Here is a 15443-nt window from a genome sequence, read left to right on the forward strand (position 1 = left end):
GCAAGGCCTGCTGGCGATTGGCTGCGGCTGCAGCAACTGGGCAGGCGATTGGCGGCTGTGACGAGGTGGGCAAGGTGATTGGTGGCTGCGGAAAGTGGGCAGGTGGGCTTTCAGTGGCAGTGAGCGGGCAGAAAATTGGCGGCTGCGGCAAGGTGTGCAGTGGCTGTGGATAGTGATCAGCAGTGGGGGGCAGGCGGGTGAGCGAATGGCAGAATTGATGTCCACCCCCCCAAAAAAATCTAAATAACTTAATTTTTTAATTTTTGGTTTTAAAAAATAGGGGTCGTCTTATACATGTGGGCATTTTATACACAGAAAAATACAGTAATCAGGTATGCTGGGAAACACCATGAATGTCCACTGATAGCCTACATGTAGCAATTCAATTATGAGGGTCTTCACTAACCAGACATCTCATTAAGAAACGTCTCAAGGCAGGAAGATTTGCAAGCCCGTCTCCAATATCTGTTTTCAAGGATGCATATATTCTCAATCAGTTTTATGACAGCTGGCATAACTTGGCAACTCTAGAATCTTAAACAACTAAAAATAGTAATTTTGCTAAATTTAAACACTTACTGCAGTCAAATGTTTTTCTCCTACATATCACAGACGACTGAAAATTCATGGGATATATCAACTCTAGTAACTGGACATGAATGCGGCGCTGAATCCATACCCTTAAAATAGAGCTGGATTTGACACATGTCAGTAAAACAAAGTGCCAACACGAATTTTTTTCCGTTCTTCCTTTGGCAGCAATCCCTCAAAGTGTCAATAATTTACCCAAACAGTAAAAGAATTTAAGAACTCCCGGTGCCAATGCTGATTTTACTCATTCGTATTATTAAAGAGATTTTAAAGAAAATAAACACATTCAAAAGCATTGCAAGTTTTAAAAACTGGAGGATAGTGGAAAACAAAAAACTAATAAGCCAGCTGCTACTACTACTACTACTGATCTACAATTCCTTCCCCCTCTTACTAGTGCTTCAGAGAAGGTAAAGGTAAAGGACCCCTGGGCACTTTAGTCCAGTCAAAGGCAACTATGGGGTTGCAGCACTCATCTCGCTTTCAGGTCGAGGGAGCCGGCATTTGTCCACAGACAGCTTGCCGGGTCATGTAGCCAGCAGGACTAAACCACTTCTGGCGCAAAGGGACACTGTGATGGAAGCCAGAGCACATGGAAACTCCGTTTACCTTCCTGCCGCAGCGGTACCTATTTATCTACTTGCACTGGTGTGCTTTCAAACTGCTAGGTTGGCAGAGCAATGGGACAGAGCAACAGGAGCTCACCCCGTCACGGGGATTCAAACTGCCGATCTTCTGTTCGGCAAGCCCAAGAGGTTCAGTGGTTTAGACCACAGCGCCACCCGCGTCCCTGCTGCTTTAGAGAAATACTACTGTCGTCTTTGTATTTCCGACGAGAGGCCCTTCTTTTTTCCATTATGTCCCAGCATATTCCTCCCTGTAACCTGTCATCTTTTGAACAGCAGTGTGCTTAACCATCATCCAAACGTTGGCTCTGTATATCTTACAAGGGAAAGGCTGTAGCTCAATGGAAGAGTGTCTGCCTTGCAAGCACAAGGTTCAAAGTTCAACCCCCAGCCTCTTCAGGCAGGGTTGGGGAGAGACTCCTGCCTGAAATCTTGGAAAGCTGTTGCCATTCAGTGTAGACAAAACTGAGCTATATGGACCAATGGTCTCACTCAATATAAGACAGTTTCCTACGTTCCTATGAATGTTCGCACGTTCCTTTACGGACACTGGCTGTTCATAGCAAAGTTACTGTACTGGGTTCTTTTGCTTCCATTTGTCTCTGAAGAAGGTACAGCTGAAGAACGAAGCTTCGCCTAACCAGGATTTTCTAGTCATTTCTTTTCAATTCTTGTTTGATTTGGGTTACAAAAGTATGGAAAATTTCACAAAGATTGTCACAAACTGGCTAAGTGGTTCTCAAAGCTACTAACATTTGTTCATTTGAGTGCTAGATGGGTTCAACGAAGAGGACTTTATTACCAGTGTTAGACTCGAGGAAAGTAACTAGATCGTTCCATTCCATCCTTCCCTTTCCTCCTCTCTCAATCCAATTCCTCTTCCCTTCCCTATCTGTGTCCCTCCTCTTTTAACCAATTCTTAATAGTTGAAAACAAAATGCTCTTTGGAGCATCTATTCGTTTTACTCATCCTCAATTTTTTCCCCTTGGGAGGCACCTATAGCATGGCGTACCAACACATAATATACCCATACAGTGGTGCCTCAGGTTACATACGCTTCAGGTTACAGACTCCGCTAACCCAGAAATAGTGCTTCAGGTTAAGAACTTTGCTTCAGGATGAGAACAGAAATCATGCTCCGGCGGTGTGGCAACAGCGGGAGGCCCCATTACCTAAAGTGGTGCTTCAGGTTAAGAACAGTTTCAGGTTAAGAACGGACCTCCGGAACAAATTAAGTACTTAACCCGAGGTACCACAGATGTGTATGCAGTGAAAATAACAGCTCCAAACACTGCCAAATTGTACTGAAACTACAATCCTACATTTTTGGTGGGCGGGAGATAAGATAAAACTATTCACATGCTCAAAAGTAGAAGCTACTTTTAACAGATGCCGTCCATGAATGTCAAATGCCAGTAAAATGTGCTTTTGGCCTTTCCTACTGCCTAAATTAAAATCTCCTTTATTAAACAAACAAACAAACAAAACTAAGATTGTTCCTCATCCCATAAATTCTTCTTTGTCCGGCCAACGTTAATATATGCTCTCTCTTGTCTCAATCGTCTCTCTCTCCTGAGACTCCTTTTCAATTAAACCCTGTTATTTAATCTAAGAATGCCGACACTCACTGACCACTGCACTTTCTATCTGTGGATTTATGATAATCTAATGCACATCTCCCTTGGCAGAAAGGCTGTCTTAGCTTCTCCTATTGTTCGGTGGCCAAAAAAGAACCTTAAACAAAAACAAAAAACCAACACACACAAAAAACTTTAGCTCTCACTGAAGCCAGGAAGGAAACAGCATTTATTTAACATAGCAAGAAACCTTTCACTAACTGTCAGATGTCCTTGACCAGCACACACCATCAGGGCCTCTCCAGTGTGTGCTGGCTGCCCCCTTGCCTGACTGCTCAGTACTGATAAGAGGAACATATTCCCCAGAGTGCCGTTCAGATCTGAGAGCAAGAGGCAATGGACTTAGAAGGGATCATTTTCAAAGGCTTATGAATTTGCATTCTCCACAGTGTTCTTTTCAGGAAAGAATCATGCAAGATTAAAGAGCAATCTCTCGGTGCCACATAACCATTAGCCGACAGAAAATACTTGAAAATAAGATGTTTCGCAGTTTGTATTTATTCCTTATAATTTCCCCAGTAAGATTTCTTTGAAAAACAGCGAAACTCCAAACGCCCACCAACCAGCCACAAACTCACTGTTTGGACGATACCCACAAAATGTTGCGCTGACATGTGACAAGGAAATCTTACTAAAGCAATGCTAAAGGTAAAGGGACCCCTGACCATTAGGTCCAGTTGTGGCCGACTCTGGGGTTGTGGCACTCATCTTGCTTTATTGGCTGAGGGAGCCGGCGTACAGCTTCTGGGTCATGTGGCCAGCATGACTAAGCCGCTTCTGGCGAACCAGAGCAGCGCACAGAAACGCCATTTACCTTCCCACTGGAGCAGCACCTATTTAACTACTTGCACTTTGACGTGCTTTCGAACTGCTAGATTGGCAGAAGCAGGGACCTTCTGATCATCAAGTCCTAGGATCTGTGGTTTAACCCACAGAGCCACCTGCGTCCCAAAGCAATGCTGGCCTCAAGTTAATGTTGATGTTCAGCTCAGAAATAATTGAGTTACCAAATGGTAGCACTCTTTCCCACATATTTATATGTCTGAGATTTAACGCAGGCTTGGAAACAAGTTTTGTAATATCTTGTCTCAAGCTACAGGTTACACCCTCTCTTCGAGCTCATTTTACATTAACAGCAAACCAAAAAAAGACAGGATGCGTTGAGAGATGCTTGCTTGCCAAAAGGCCACCCACCCAGCAGCTTTGGAGCTGAACAAGAGGCCTTAACTGGGGCCTCCAACATTGAAGGCTAACACCATGCACTGGGTCGGACAATCAGCTTAAGCCAGAGTGTTTCAGCTTAATTAAATTGGGCTGTGTCTAGCCAGCCTTTTATGCTACATCAAGCAGTTGAGTTGCTCCCTGTGTCAAGGACTCCCGATATTTACATAACTGCGAGCTGTTTACTTTACATAAAACCAGCATGTTTTAAAGTGAGCACATGCTTAGAAGCATCTAATTTACAAGGAAACATGTGCATTCCAGATGTCGGCTTCCCTGGACTTTCTGCAGATGTACACTTGTCCAGGAGTTGAGATCTCTAAAACAGAAAACTCGAGAGACAACACATAATGTACCTGTACGCATAAACATATAGAGCACCTGAATATAACGTGCTATACGCATCCTTCTTTCGTTAAAATATGCATCATCAGTTCACAACCTGATTGTGTTACAGCACTCAAGAACTTTCTATGGTTAAAGTTACAACTATGTTATCTTTTCATCCCCAGCCAGGGAAGCTGATGATGTTGTGAAGTGGTGTCCGGGGCCAGCTAACAGGCTGGATGAGGGCTAATCAACTGAAATTTAAATCCAGTGAAGGAAGAGATTCTATGACCCCAGTCAAGCTTGCAAAAATTTATCATTTGCCCAATAACAAATGCTGGAAATGTAATGAAACTGAAGGTACTTTTTATCACCTTTGGTGGACGTGCCCAAAGATTAAGGCTTTCTGGGAAAGGATTTATAATGAAATGAAAAAGGTGCTTAAATGCACTTTTGTGAAGAAACCAGAAGCCTTCCTCCTGGGCATGGTAGGCCAATTGGTGTCAAAGAAAGATAGGACGTTTTTTATGTATGCGACAATAGCAGCAAGAGTACTTTTAGCAAAGTACTGGAAGACACAAGAACTACCCACACTGGAAGAATGGCAGACGAAGGTGATTGACTACATGGGACTGGCTGAGATGACCGGCAGAATCCGCGACCAAGGGAAAGAGACGGTGGAAGAAGATTGGAAGAAATTTAAAGTTTATCTTAAGAACTGTTGTAAAATTAATGAGTGTTAAAATGTTTTGAGTAATGCAAAATAGAATTGCAGCGATAAACAATTGGACATGAGAAAAAGGACTTAAAGGAAGTGTTATAAGTAATCAAAATTAGGGGTTGCTGGAAAGATTTAAAACAGGGATGCAGAAAAAGGAGGTATGGGGAAGTCGCTGAAAGAAGGCTTAAGGAAAAGAAGGTTAAGAAATTATACGTGTTTATATGTTTGTTTGTTTATGTATTGTTTTGTATTGTCTTTTAATATGTGTTGGAAAATAATAAAAATTTATTAAAAAAAAAAAGAGATTCTTCTGGCCAGGAGACAGACAAGAGTTTGGGATACGAAACGCTTTACCTTGCATCGGATGGAGTAGCACTCCCTTTGAAGAATCAGTTTTCACAGTTGGGGTGTGCTTTCAGACTCAGGAGTTTTGGCTGGTGCATGGACAATACCAATACCTGATGAGGTTAGACCTGGCCAGGGCCACACATACCTTAGCTACACCTAGACTGCATGACTGCAGTGAGCCCTACAGATGCTACCTTCTTGAGAAGCTGTAGTTGGTCCAGAATGCAGCAGTGAAAATGCTGATTAGCACTCGCTTACAGAATCTTATGACACCGCTGCTGCAAGGACTTCATTGGCTTCCAGCTCCTTTTTAGGCAAAATTCAAAGTGTTGGCAATGACCTTTAAAGCCTGAAATGTCCTAGGCCCAGGATAATTTAGAACGGCCTCCTTCCACGTCTGCTTGCCTACACCATAGGAAGCAGCAGACAGACCCTTCTCTATGTTCAGTCTATGGTAGAGGCTCAGCTTATGGGTTTAGACAAATAACTTCCTTTATGGCTGTACCCAAATTGTGAAACCTTTTGTCCACAGGTGCTCAGTTGCACCCCCCCTGCCTTTTAGGGTATTTATTTGCCTGGCAAAAACCTTTTTATTTAGGTAAGCATTTGTTTTATTGGGTAGATAAGGGTTTTTTTAATCCAACGTTTTATTTTTAATTTGGTGCACTTGGAACTTTTTTTGTCATATTGTGTTGTTTTCTTTAAAAAAAAGAAATAAACGTCTCATATTTTATGTTTGATTTTAATTGTTAGCTGCCCCGAATACTGCCTATGCACCAGAAGCCCAGGTTATATAGGGTGTTTTTTTTAATTAAGATTTTGCATCGGGTTTAAGGTACATAAAAGTAAAACAAACAGAACAATAACAACCACCACCAAAACAATCAAGTGTGGGACAATCAAATTTTAAACCAATGACAAGTAGGTTTCGTATCTATGCCAAATATAGTCCATAATGTTTCATGAGTTGTGGGAGGGTTAAGAATGCCCTCAGACTTAGTTATATGCTCAATAAATTTATACCATATGGCTTACAATTTATCTGCTTCCGGACGATTTATTAGGGCTCAAAGAAAAGATTATAATGTTAGGAGCTCTGTGAAGATATCATGGAGAGGATGGCTAGATTCTGAGGAGGACTGGGAGGTCAGGGAGCTGGAACTGGACAACACTGGGGAGGGTCCTAGTAGGGTGGGAGAGAGGAAATCACGACCCCAGGAAGTGTATGAGCCTGGAGAGGAGGCTAGGGGCCTAGGGAACAGAGAGCTGGATCCAGGGGAGGGACCAAACAGGTTGGCAGAGCAATGTTCTGCCCCTGTGACACTCGACACCCCTGGTCAGATACTGAGGAGATTTCACCCCTCCCATATCCAAGAATCTCCTGATGAGTCTGGTGATTTTCCAGAGAGGAGGGGCGGTGTTCTGCTCTCTACTTATTGCGCTCCAGCCTAACATCAGTCAGTCAGTCAGTGTGTGGGAGAGAGAGAGACTGAGTGTTAGAGATTGTGTGTATAGATAAGGTTGCTGCTAAGAGCAGCTGCAGACACTCGGTGCAGTTCAGCATTCATTTAGTTTAGACCTCATTTAGCTCTGTATATAGTTGTAGATAGAATAAAGAAGATATTCTACAGAGCTGCTCTCTGAGTCGTATATGCTCTGCTAGACTCTGCTGTACTCTGCTGTGTGACGACTGTCTTCTTGTGGAAGTGAATCCGGTGCTCACAACTCTAAGTTGTGAGTCCACAGCACTTTGACCTGTTCCTGTCCAGAAGGTGGTCTCTGGAAGTGCTACCCAGCTCGCCTAGCCCAGTTGGGGCTGAGTGGATGAGTCCAGTTCGTGGCACTGGCTCAAGGGCGATGCTGACAACGTGGAACCTCCTTATTCAAGGGAGGCAACTAAGAGTGAATAGGTTGCTGAGCCAATTCTGACACTGCCTCAGCTGCGAAGGACACAGAGATGCCCTCATGAACAAACCTTCCAGACTCAACCCATTGAAGGAGCATCGGGCCCCAGGACTCCAACTGTATTTCCCATGCAAAGAGCTGCACCTGCTCCGCTCTTCAAAAGGAAAGTGCAGAGGGAGTGTTGTTTGTTGGATCAATGCTTAGCTTGCGTTTAGCCATGGATCTATACCTCTCATGGACATTCCTGCCCCTTATAATCTGCACCATGCCTACGTACCAATCTGATTTAGGCATTAAAGACTTCGGCAGAAACTGGGTTGGGAATCTGAGCTTTGTGTCTGCCAGTGAGGGCCATGCCATATAAAACAATTAATAAAGGGAGAAAACAATTAATAAAGGGGAATCTTCATATTCCTTCCAGTGACACTTAGAACAAAAAGGAATAATTGAAAGCCATCCTAAATGTAAGGAGGAAGAGATATACAAACACGTGTGTAAGAGAGTGAGTGTAAAAGTATAGGCATATATGCTGTCCTTTCCTAACAAGGGGCAAATCTACCTTTCTAAACTTTTTATTATTTGTCACGTTTGGCTAAGGACTAGACTTTTGCCTTTCTGTGCATGCACATGCAAGCGTTTCCATGCGTCCATCTCCAGGTCTCTGGACTCTCATTAAAATAACAAAAAACATCTTTCATAGTTATTTTGCACAGGGAGCCCACACAGCTGCAGCGCAGCACGGGTTAAACAGCAACTGCTTCCAATTAAAGTGGCTTGCTTACTTTGCCAGCATGAAGAAAAATGATCCTTAAGTTAGTTTAGAAAAGTGTGGGCTCATGATCAATCCTTTTGGGGAATGGCGGATGAGAAGAGGTGGCAACAGGCACGGCCAAACCTTTTAATGTTTTCGGAATCAGGTGGAACAGTAGCGCGACTCCGAGAATTCTGTTTACTTTTAAAGCAGTCAGAAAATACAAACCAGATCACTATCAGACAGTTCCCCCACCCTACCCCACTCCTAATCTTTAAACAGTCTTCAGAGAAGTCAGCAGAGTATTTACTACATAGCTTAAAACCCAAATGTATCTTATAAAATATACTAATCACAAGGCAGCCTGGAGAGTCTGGTAATTAAGCAAATCAAGATAATCCCCCAGTGTTTTGCAACCAGCTCCTTACCCCAGCTGCTACACTGTCAACAGCTGGCATGAATTACTAGTAACATTTGGCTAACTGGATAATAAAGAGGACAGACTGTGTTGGTCCCAACTATACTTTGCTGATCTGCTTCACAAAAGAATCTTCTTAAGATTCTCTTATTCCCTTCTGAAGCAATGACAACCCCTCAAAGAGCAGTCTGGGTTTCACTTCGCTTGCAATGCGAAAACAACGTTAATTAAACAGCTCTTTGATGTTAGTTTACAGAGCTGTACTTAACTAAGCCCCAATATCCTGTAATCCAATCAACAGCCATTATATCCTATACCTTGCCAGGAGCAAGAAGAGTCATAAAACCATATGGCAAATTCAGGCTGCTTTCAGAAACCCCCCCGTCCGAGACTAGAATTGGTATCAGCCTTATGCACACATACTTAAGAACTGTGGGTCACCCAAATTGTTTCAGGGTCAGCGGGAGATGAATTGCTACAGGTGTTTGGCAGATGCCCAGGAAAATTGCAAATGATGACCTTGTGATTGCAATATTTCATATAGTACTCTTAAACAGAAGGCTGACACAAGAATGGAACTCTGGACTGGTGGTGGTGGTTTTCTTCCTGTGGTTCCTGCAACACATTCTCTGGAGCTACATTAACTACAAAAAGTTGGGACTGCCGTGCTGCAGCCATATGGATGCAGTCTAATAAGGGAAGCCTCCGCCCAACAGGCCCAAACTGCTGGTTTTCCCTAAATTGGGGCCAAGGGAGTTTTTGTCCACCCTTGTTTTCCCATTGCATGCTACACATGAAATTCTAGGACTCACCATGACTACAAGAGACTGCATTGGGGAAAACTTGCACAGTCGCTCCTACACAGATCCTGGTGTCACTCACTGCGGGGCCTGCAGCACGCCTGTGCTGGTCCCATGGGTTACCCGAGAGGTGAGGTCCAAGTACAGTCCGTGGTCAAAGATGAAACGCGGAGGCAGTCCGTAGTAGCTGAAGCTGGGTGCAGGGCAAGGAGTCGGGTGAGGTCAGGAACAGGCTTGCAAGCAGGGAGCCAGGGTGGGTCAGGAGCTCAAGCAGGACAGGATTCGGGCAGGAACTAGCAACCAACAATGTTGCTCCCGCAACTTGGGACTGGGGCTGGCCGGCTTTTATCTGCCCCGAGGCATAGGGCGGCCCTGATCCTCTGGTGACTTGCCTCTCCTGGCCTGGAGGCGAGCCCTCCTCCTGCGGGAACTTAGTTCCCTCCACCTCTCTGTCCTGAGCAGAGGCAACCTCAGCTTCCCCTGACGGGGCTGAGAGTGGAGCACCTGCAGGCAATGGGTCCTCCATCACCTCCAGAGCCAGAGCAGACTCAGCTGGTGCCTGCACCTGAGGATCCAGCACAGGTGAGGACCCTTCAGGCTCAAGCCCCAGCCCCGGCTCAGCTGGTTCTGGAGGCAGGGAATCCTGTGCAGGCGGGGATCCCTCAGGTTCAGCATCTGAGTCCGAATCCCAGGCCATCACAGCGCCCAAGCCATGAGTTTCTCCTGGGAGTGACATGGTGGCTTGGGCGCCCACAGGCTCCATGCTGCCCCAACAGTCTGCCTGCCGCCTCCCCCTCAGATGTAGGGCGGCTGAGTGGGAGGAGGTAGGCAGACTCCTCGGAGGCCCCACGGATCGTCCTGCCCCAGCTCGCCACACCCTACGGGCGGCTGGCTGCGCCCCTGGGAGCAGGGCACAAGCGCCACCCCAGGCGCCCGATCAGCTTGCTCCACCGCTGTCCACCATAACTATACACCAGACCAAATTGTACTCCAGGAGACAGAAAGTTATTCAACAGAACCCACAAGTGACCTCCTGTAAACTAGGACTTGTCATTTGCTTCTTTTGTAAAGGTTTATATTAGGCCCGGGATAGCCAAGGGAAATAATAATGCAATATTTAAGGAAGAAAACCAAGAGTAGCATTGTCAACATTATGATTTTTTCCAGAGGGGAGAAGCTTTAGACAGACTCATTTCAGATGGCACAAGCTTGAAAACACACTCTCAAAATCAAACAAGCCATTGTTTCTGCCGGTCGACTACTGAACACACAGTGTCATGTAGTTGTGGAGTGACCTACCAAAACAGTATGCATTAAAATTCCTATATTATACTTGCTATGAGGCCTACCCACCTGTGCATCCTTCCCTCTCTCAAGGGAAGCTGTTGAATGGGAAAATTGACAATATGGGACATTATAAATGATGCTAAAAGCCCTGCAATAGCATTTGAGTAAGCAAACGACAAACAAAAGCTTCACTACCAAAACCCACACAGCTTGGCACACTTACTGCCTGTAGCCTTATCTAGACACAAGTGTTCAGGAAGCAGCGGCAGAAGCTGTGAAAAGATAAGGGGGTCACTTCTCAATAATTCAACCTACGTTAGGGCTTTCCTGTATGCCGGCCAACCAACTGACCAGCCGACCAGCCAACGGTGTGTTCTCATTGCCAAAACAGCCAGCCAACAACGATAAGAGTGCTAAAAGTAAACAAAAGGGGGAAATGTGGGGAAACACAGGCTCAGGGTGGTCCTTTCTGCATTACGTGAAGCTAGAAGGTGCAACACCGAGTTAAAATAAAGTTCTTGATGAAATGAAAAGTAAGTTCTTGGAGCCAGAAAACAAAGGCAGTTTTTCTTTTCTTCCAAGAGGAGAAAATTAGACAAAGGCAGGAAGTTCTGTCCTTCCTTTATCCTACTGGATTTTGAGTTAAAAAATAACAGAGTAGACACATCCATCAAGATAACAGGGAGGGGACCAGAGAGGTTACGTTTGTTTCTGTGACAGCAGATATATATTCCAGAAAAGTACCTTCTATACATTGAAAACCCCTCTTTATGCATTTCTTTGGTAGAAAGAAGATATTTTAAAATTAAACAATCCTCTAATTTTGTAGTATCATTCAGCAATATATTGTTGACAAATTGGTGAATAGGAAACTATTAAATATTTAAGACACTTTTAAAAATCACTTTAAAATGTCTAGAGGCCAAAATACTACTCCAAGATCCTACAAACCTCCTCACCACAATGACCAATGGGAGCATGACATAGGTTACGAAATAAACCCTACCGAATGGTCTAAGCTGTGGTCTAAACCACCTTTTAAATCCATCTCAGCTGAAACAAGGAAACTCACTTTGAAACTTATTTATAGATGGTACCTAACACCATGAAAGCTGGTGCTGAAACAGCCAGGAACTTCACCTAAATGGAGAGGCCGCACCTCTACAGGCACATACCTCCACATGTGGTGGGAATACCCCCAAAATCCACCCCTTTTAGACATCAGTCCTGCAAAATAACAAAACATATACAGCACAAGACAATGATCTATCCCCCCAACAGCATAAAAATCAATATCACTAATATGGCACACACCCCTCACACAAACAAACTAACCATACTGCAACTAACCAAAAATAACCAACCAAGCTCTGGACCCTCCTATCTCTCACAATGCCAATAAAAATAAATATACAGTAGTACCTTAGTTATCAAACGGCTTAGTTGATGAACAAATCGGCTCCTGAACGCCGCAAACCCGGAAGTAAGTGTTCCAGTTTGCGAATGTTTTTCAGAAACCGAATTTCCGTCGCGACTTCTGCTTGACTGCAGGAAGCTCCTGCAGCCAATTAGAAGCCATGCCTTGGTTTTTGAACAGTTTTGGGAGTCAAACAGACTCCGGGAATGGATTAAGTTTGAGAACCAAGGTACCACTGTATATATATATATATAAAAAGGGCGTACCCACGTGACTCACATAAAAACCCCACACAAATACTATCCAATAGAACAAAAGATCATTATCCCCCCCCCCAATTTGACTCTGGGTTTCCCCAGAGGAAAGGGGTGGGACAAATGGAGGTGTGGCGAAGCCTGAAGTTAGGCCCATTAATTCCAATGGGTCTACTCTGAGCAAAACTTTGTTGCAGTGGCCAGAATGTGGCATTAGGACAGGGGAAAACCCAGCTTCAAATCTCTTGTCAACTAGGCTGAACTCAGAGCTGTCATTATCAAAGATGCCAACCTAATTTGCAGGGTTTGCACTCTCTTGTCCTTGAAGGAAGGGTCAGATAAATGAAATAAATTGTCTGGACTCATTTAATTGAGGAGATTTATATTACTAAAGTACACTGCCATGTATTTTGTCATCACCCTTGACGACAGAGAAACTCACTATTAACCATCATCATTGGAATGGTAATTTCACAAGGCATAAATGTCCAGCTTTGAAATTGTGCTTCAGATTAATTTCTTCTTTTCTTTATGAAGGATAATATAGTTTTAGTCATTCTCTGGGAGATAGCTAATGATTTCTGCCCACTTGCACAATGAAAATCCACTTGTGTAATGGTTTCCTCTCCCCCCCCCCACTCCCTGCACACACAAAATCTGCTCCCCATCAATATCCCACTAGATTTCACCCTCTGATTTTAGATACAGCTTAATTCATGCATGTATCTTGTTGGTTGTAAGGTACTAGACAGTATCTTAAAAAGTAGAGACATCACCTTGCCAACAAAGGTTCGTATAGTTAAAGCTATGGTTTTCCCAGTAGTGATGTATGGAAGTGAGAGCTGGACCATAAAGAAGGCTGATCGCCGAAGAATTGATGCTTTTGAATTTTGGTGCTGGAGGAGACTCTTGAGAGTCCCATGGACTGCAAGAAGATCAAACTGATCCATTCTGAAGGAAATCAGCCCTGAGTGCTCACTGGAAGGACAGATCCTGAAGCCGAGGCTCCAATACTTTGGCCACCTCATGAGAAGACTCCCTGGAAAAGACCCTGATGTTGGGAAAGATTAAGGGCACCAGGAGAAGGGGATGACAGAGGATGAGATGGTTGGACAGTGTTCTCGAAGCTACCAGCATGAGTTTGACCAAACTGCGGGAGGCGGTGGAAGACAGGAGTGCCTGGCATGTTCTGGTCCAGGGGGTCACGAAGAGTTGGACACGACTAAACTACTAAACAACAACAATCTCATTGGTTGTGCTGATTGTACCTTTTCTAGCATAAAGACAAAATGTAGTAAGTTAAAATCTAACTGTTATGGGCCTTGTGGCATCAAGCTGCTGATGTCGTAAGAAACATTGACTTCTCAAATTACGATTTCCCAAGCCAGCCGTCTGATTAACCGAAATATTTCTCTGCGGACTCTGCTATGCAAAGACTATTTACCAGTTCTCTGGGCAAAAAACTTTCTTCCTGGCGAGCGATGGTGAGGGAGACGATGTCTCCTTGCTTTGTGCTCCTCAACGTACTGACAAGCTCCTCCTGGGTTCTCCCAGTGATGTCTCTACCATTCACCTAAAAGATGCAGACAAACACAGATAGGGGGGAAAAAAGAGGAATTAACCAGAAGGTTTTGAAATATATCCTACTGAAACTTTATGAGTGCAGTCTGCCCTATTAACAGTGTTGGACGCAAGCGTTACACCCTCACTGGCTGTTGAATTAATGGATGTCTGGATCTGGCCCAGAACAGAACAGAATATTTTCATCACTACAGCCTCCTAAGTGTGTGTGCATTGCAGAATTCAGTGCACCACTTAGCCTTCACTAGATCAGAACTTGGTTTGTTGATAAATTAACATGTGCCATTAAGGTAGGATGGGGAATATGAAGGAGAAATGATTTTGGAGGAGATAGGGAAAGTGTTTGTAGAATTTGTACTGTTAACACAGAAAGGGGTCAAACCATCGCAAGAGGTGTTGAAATTTTGGGAGGTTGGGTAGTTATAATGGAGTGGTCTCGGTGGTGGGGTGCACATTTTTGTTTTTATTTGTTTATGATTATTACTTTGTCAAATTCAATCAATCAATAAAAAGAATGTATAAAATGTAAATAAGAGAATGAGGGGGGAGGGAAAAAGGGAAAAAAGAACTTGGCTTGTGTGTGTGTGATACACTTGGAAGAGGTCTTACTAAACTCAGGTGGTCATGATGAAGTAACATCAAGTACAGGTGTCCCGCTACTTCTGCAGGGTTTATATTCCAGGCCCTCGCATGCATAAGTGAAATTGTGCAATGTGGGAGACCCTCTAAACTCCGTTTAGACACCTTCTCTACTGCTCTCTCTTCAACCCATACAAAAAATTATGTATCCTAAATATTTCAAAGCTTTGGGGCAGGCACTGTTGCTGTACTATTCTGCGGATGAGCTCTTAGGTAGGAAGACTGAGCAGTGTAAACAAAGCCTGCACTCACACTGGTGTCCTCTTAGCCTCTGGGGAGAGTCTCCTCGTGAGTCGTGAGGACTCTCCAGCTCTCTCTCGCCCAGCGGCAGAGAAAGCCGATCGGGCATCTGGAGCAGGGCCAGCTGGGGCAGGACGCTCCGTGGGGCCTCCGAGGAGTTTGCCTGCCTCCCCCCACTCAGGTGCCCTACAGCTGTGGGGGAAGTGGCGGGCGGACCGTTAGGGCAATGTGGAGTCTGCAGGCACCCAACCAACCACATCTTTCCCAGGGGAGAAGTGTGGCTTGGGTGTGCTACAAGACCCACAGTGAGTGCTGCCCGGGATTTTGTCACCCCCCCCCCCGGGAGGACTGCTCCCACTGCCCCCCCTTTCTCTGCCCCTGCTTCCGCCATTTCCAGGTTTAAATAATAATAATAATTTATTATTTATACCCCACCCATCTGGCTGAGTTTCCCCATCCACTCTGGGCAGCTCCCAATCAAGTGTTAAAAGCAGTACAGCATTAAGTATTAAAAACTTCCCTAAACAGAGCTGCCTTCAGATGTCTTTTAAAGATAGGATAGCTGCTTATTTTCTTCACATCTGAAGGGAGGGCGTTCCACAGGGCGGGTGCCACCACTGAGAAGGCCCTCTGTCTGGTTCCCTGTAACCTCACTTCTCACAATGAGGGAACCGCCAGA

At 44.6% G+C, this 15443-nt stretch overlaps 1 protein-coding gene across 3 annotated transcripts in view; it reads right to left on the reverse strand.

Annotated features, from left to right (window-relative positions):
* The window catches only part of PARD3B (par-3 family cell polarity regulator beta), a 617714-nt gene that overhangs the window by 417227 nt on the left and 185044 nt on the right, over nt 1–15443 (reverse strand). For all 3 annotated transcript variants that reach the window (XM_053366051.1, XM_053366062.1, XM_053366043.1), the window contains exon 10: nt 13749–13877. In XM_053366051.1, the coding sequence (XP_053222026.1) occupies nt 13749–13877 (129 nt within the window). The remainder of the gene's footprint in view (nt 1–13748; nt 13878–15443) is intronic.

The sequence above is a fragment of the Podarcis raffonei genome, chromosome 1, assembly GCF_027172205.1.
Source record: "Podarcis raffonei isolate rPodRaf1 chromosome 1, rPodRaf1.pri, whole genome shotgun sequence".
NCBI lineage: Eukaryota > Metazoa > Chordata > Lepidosauria > Squamata > Lacertidae > Podarcis > Podarcis raffonei.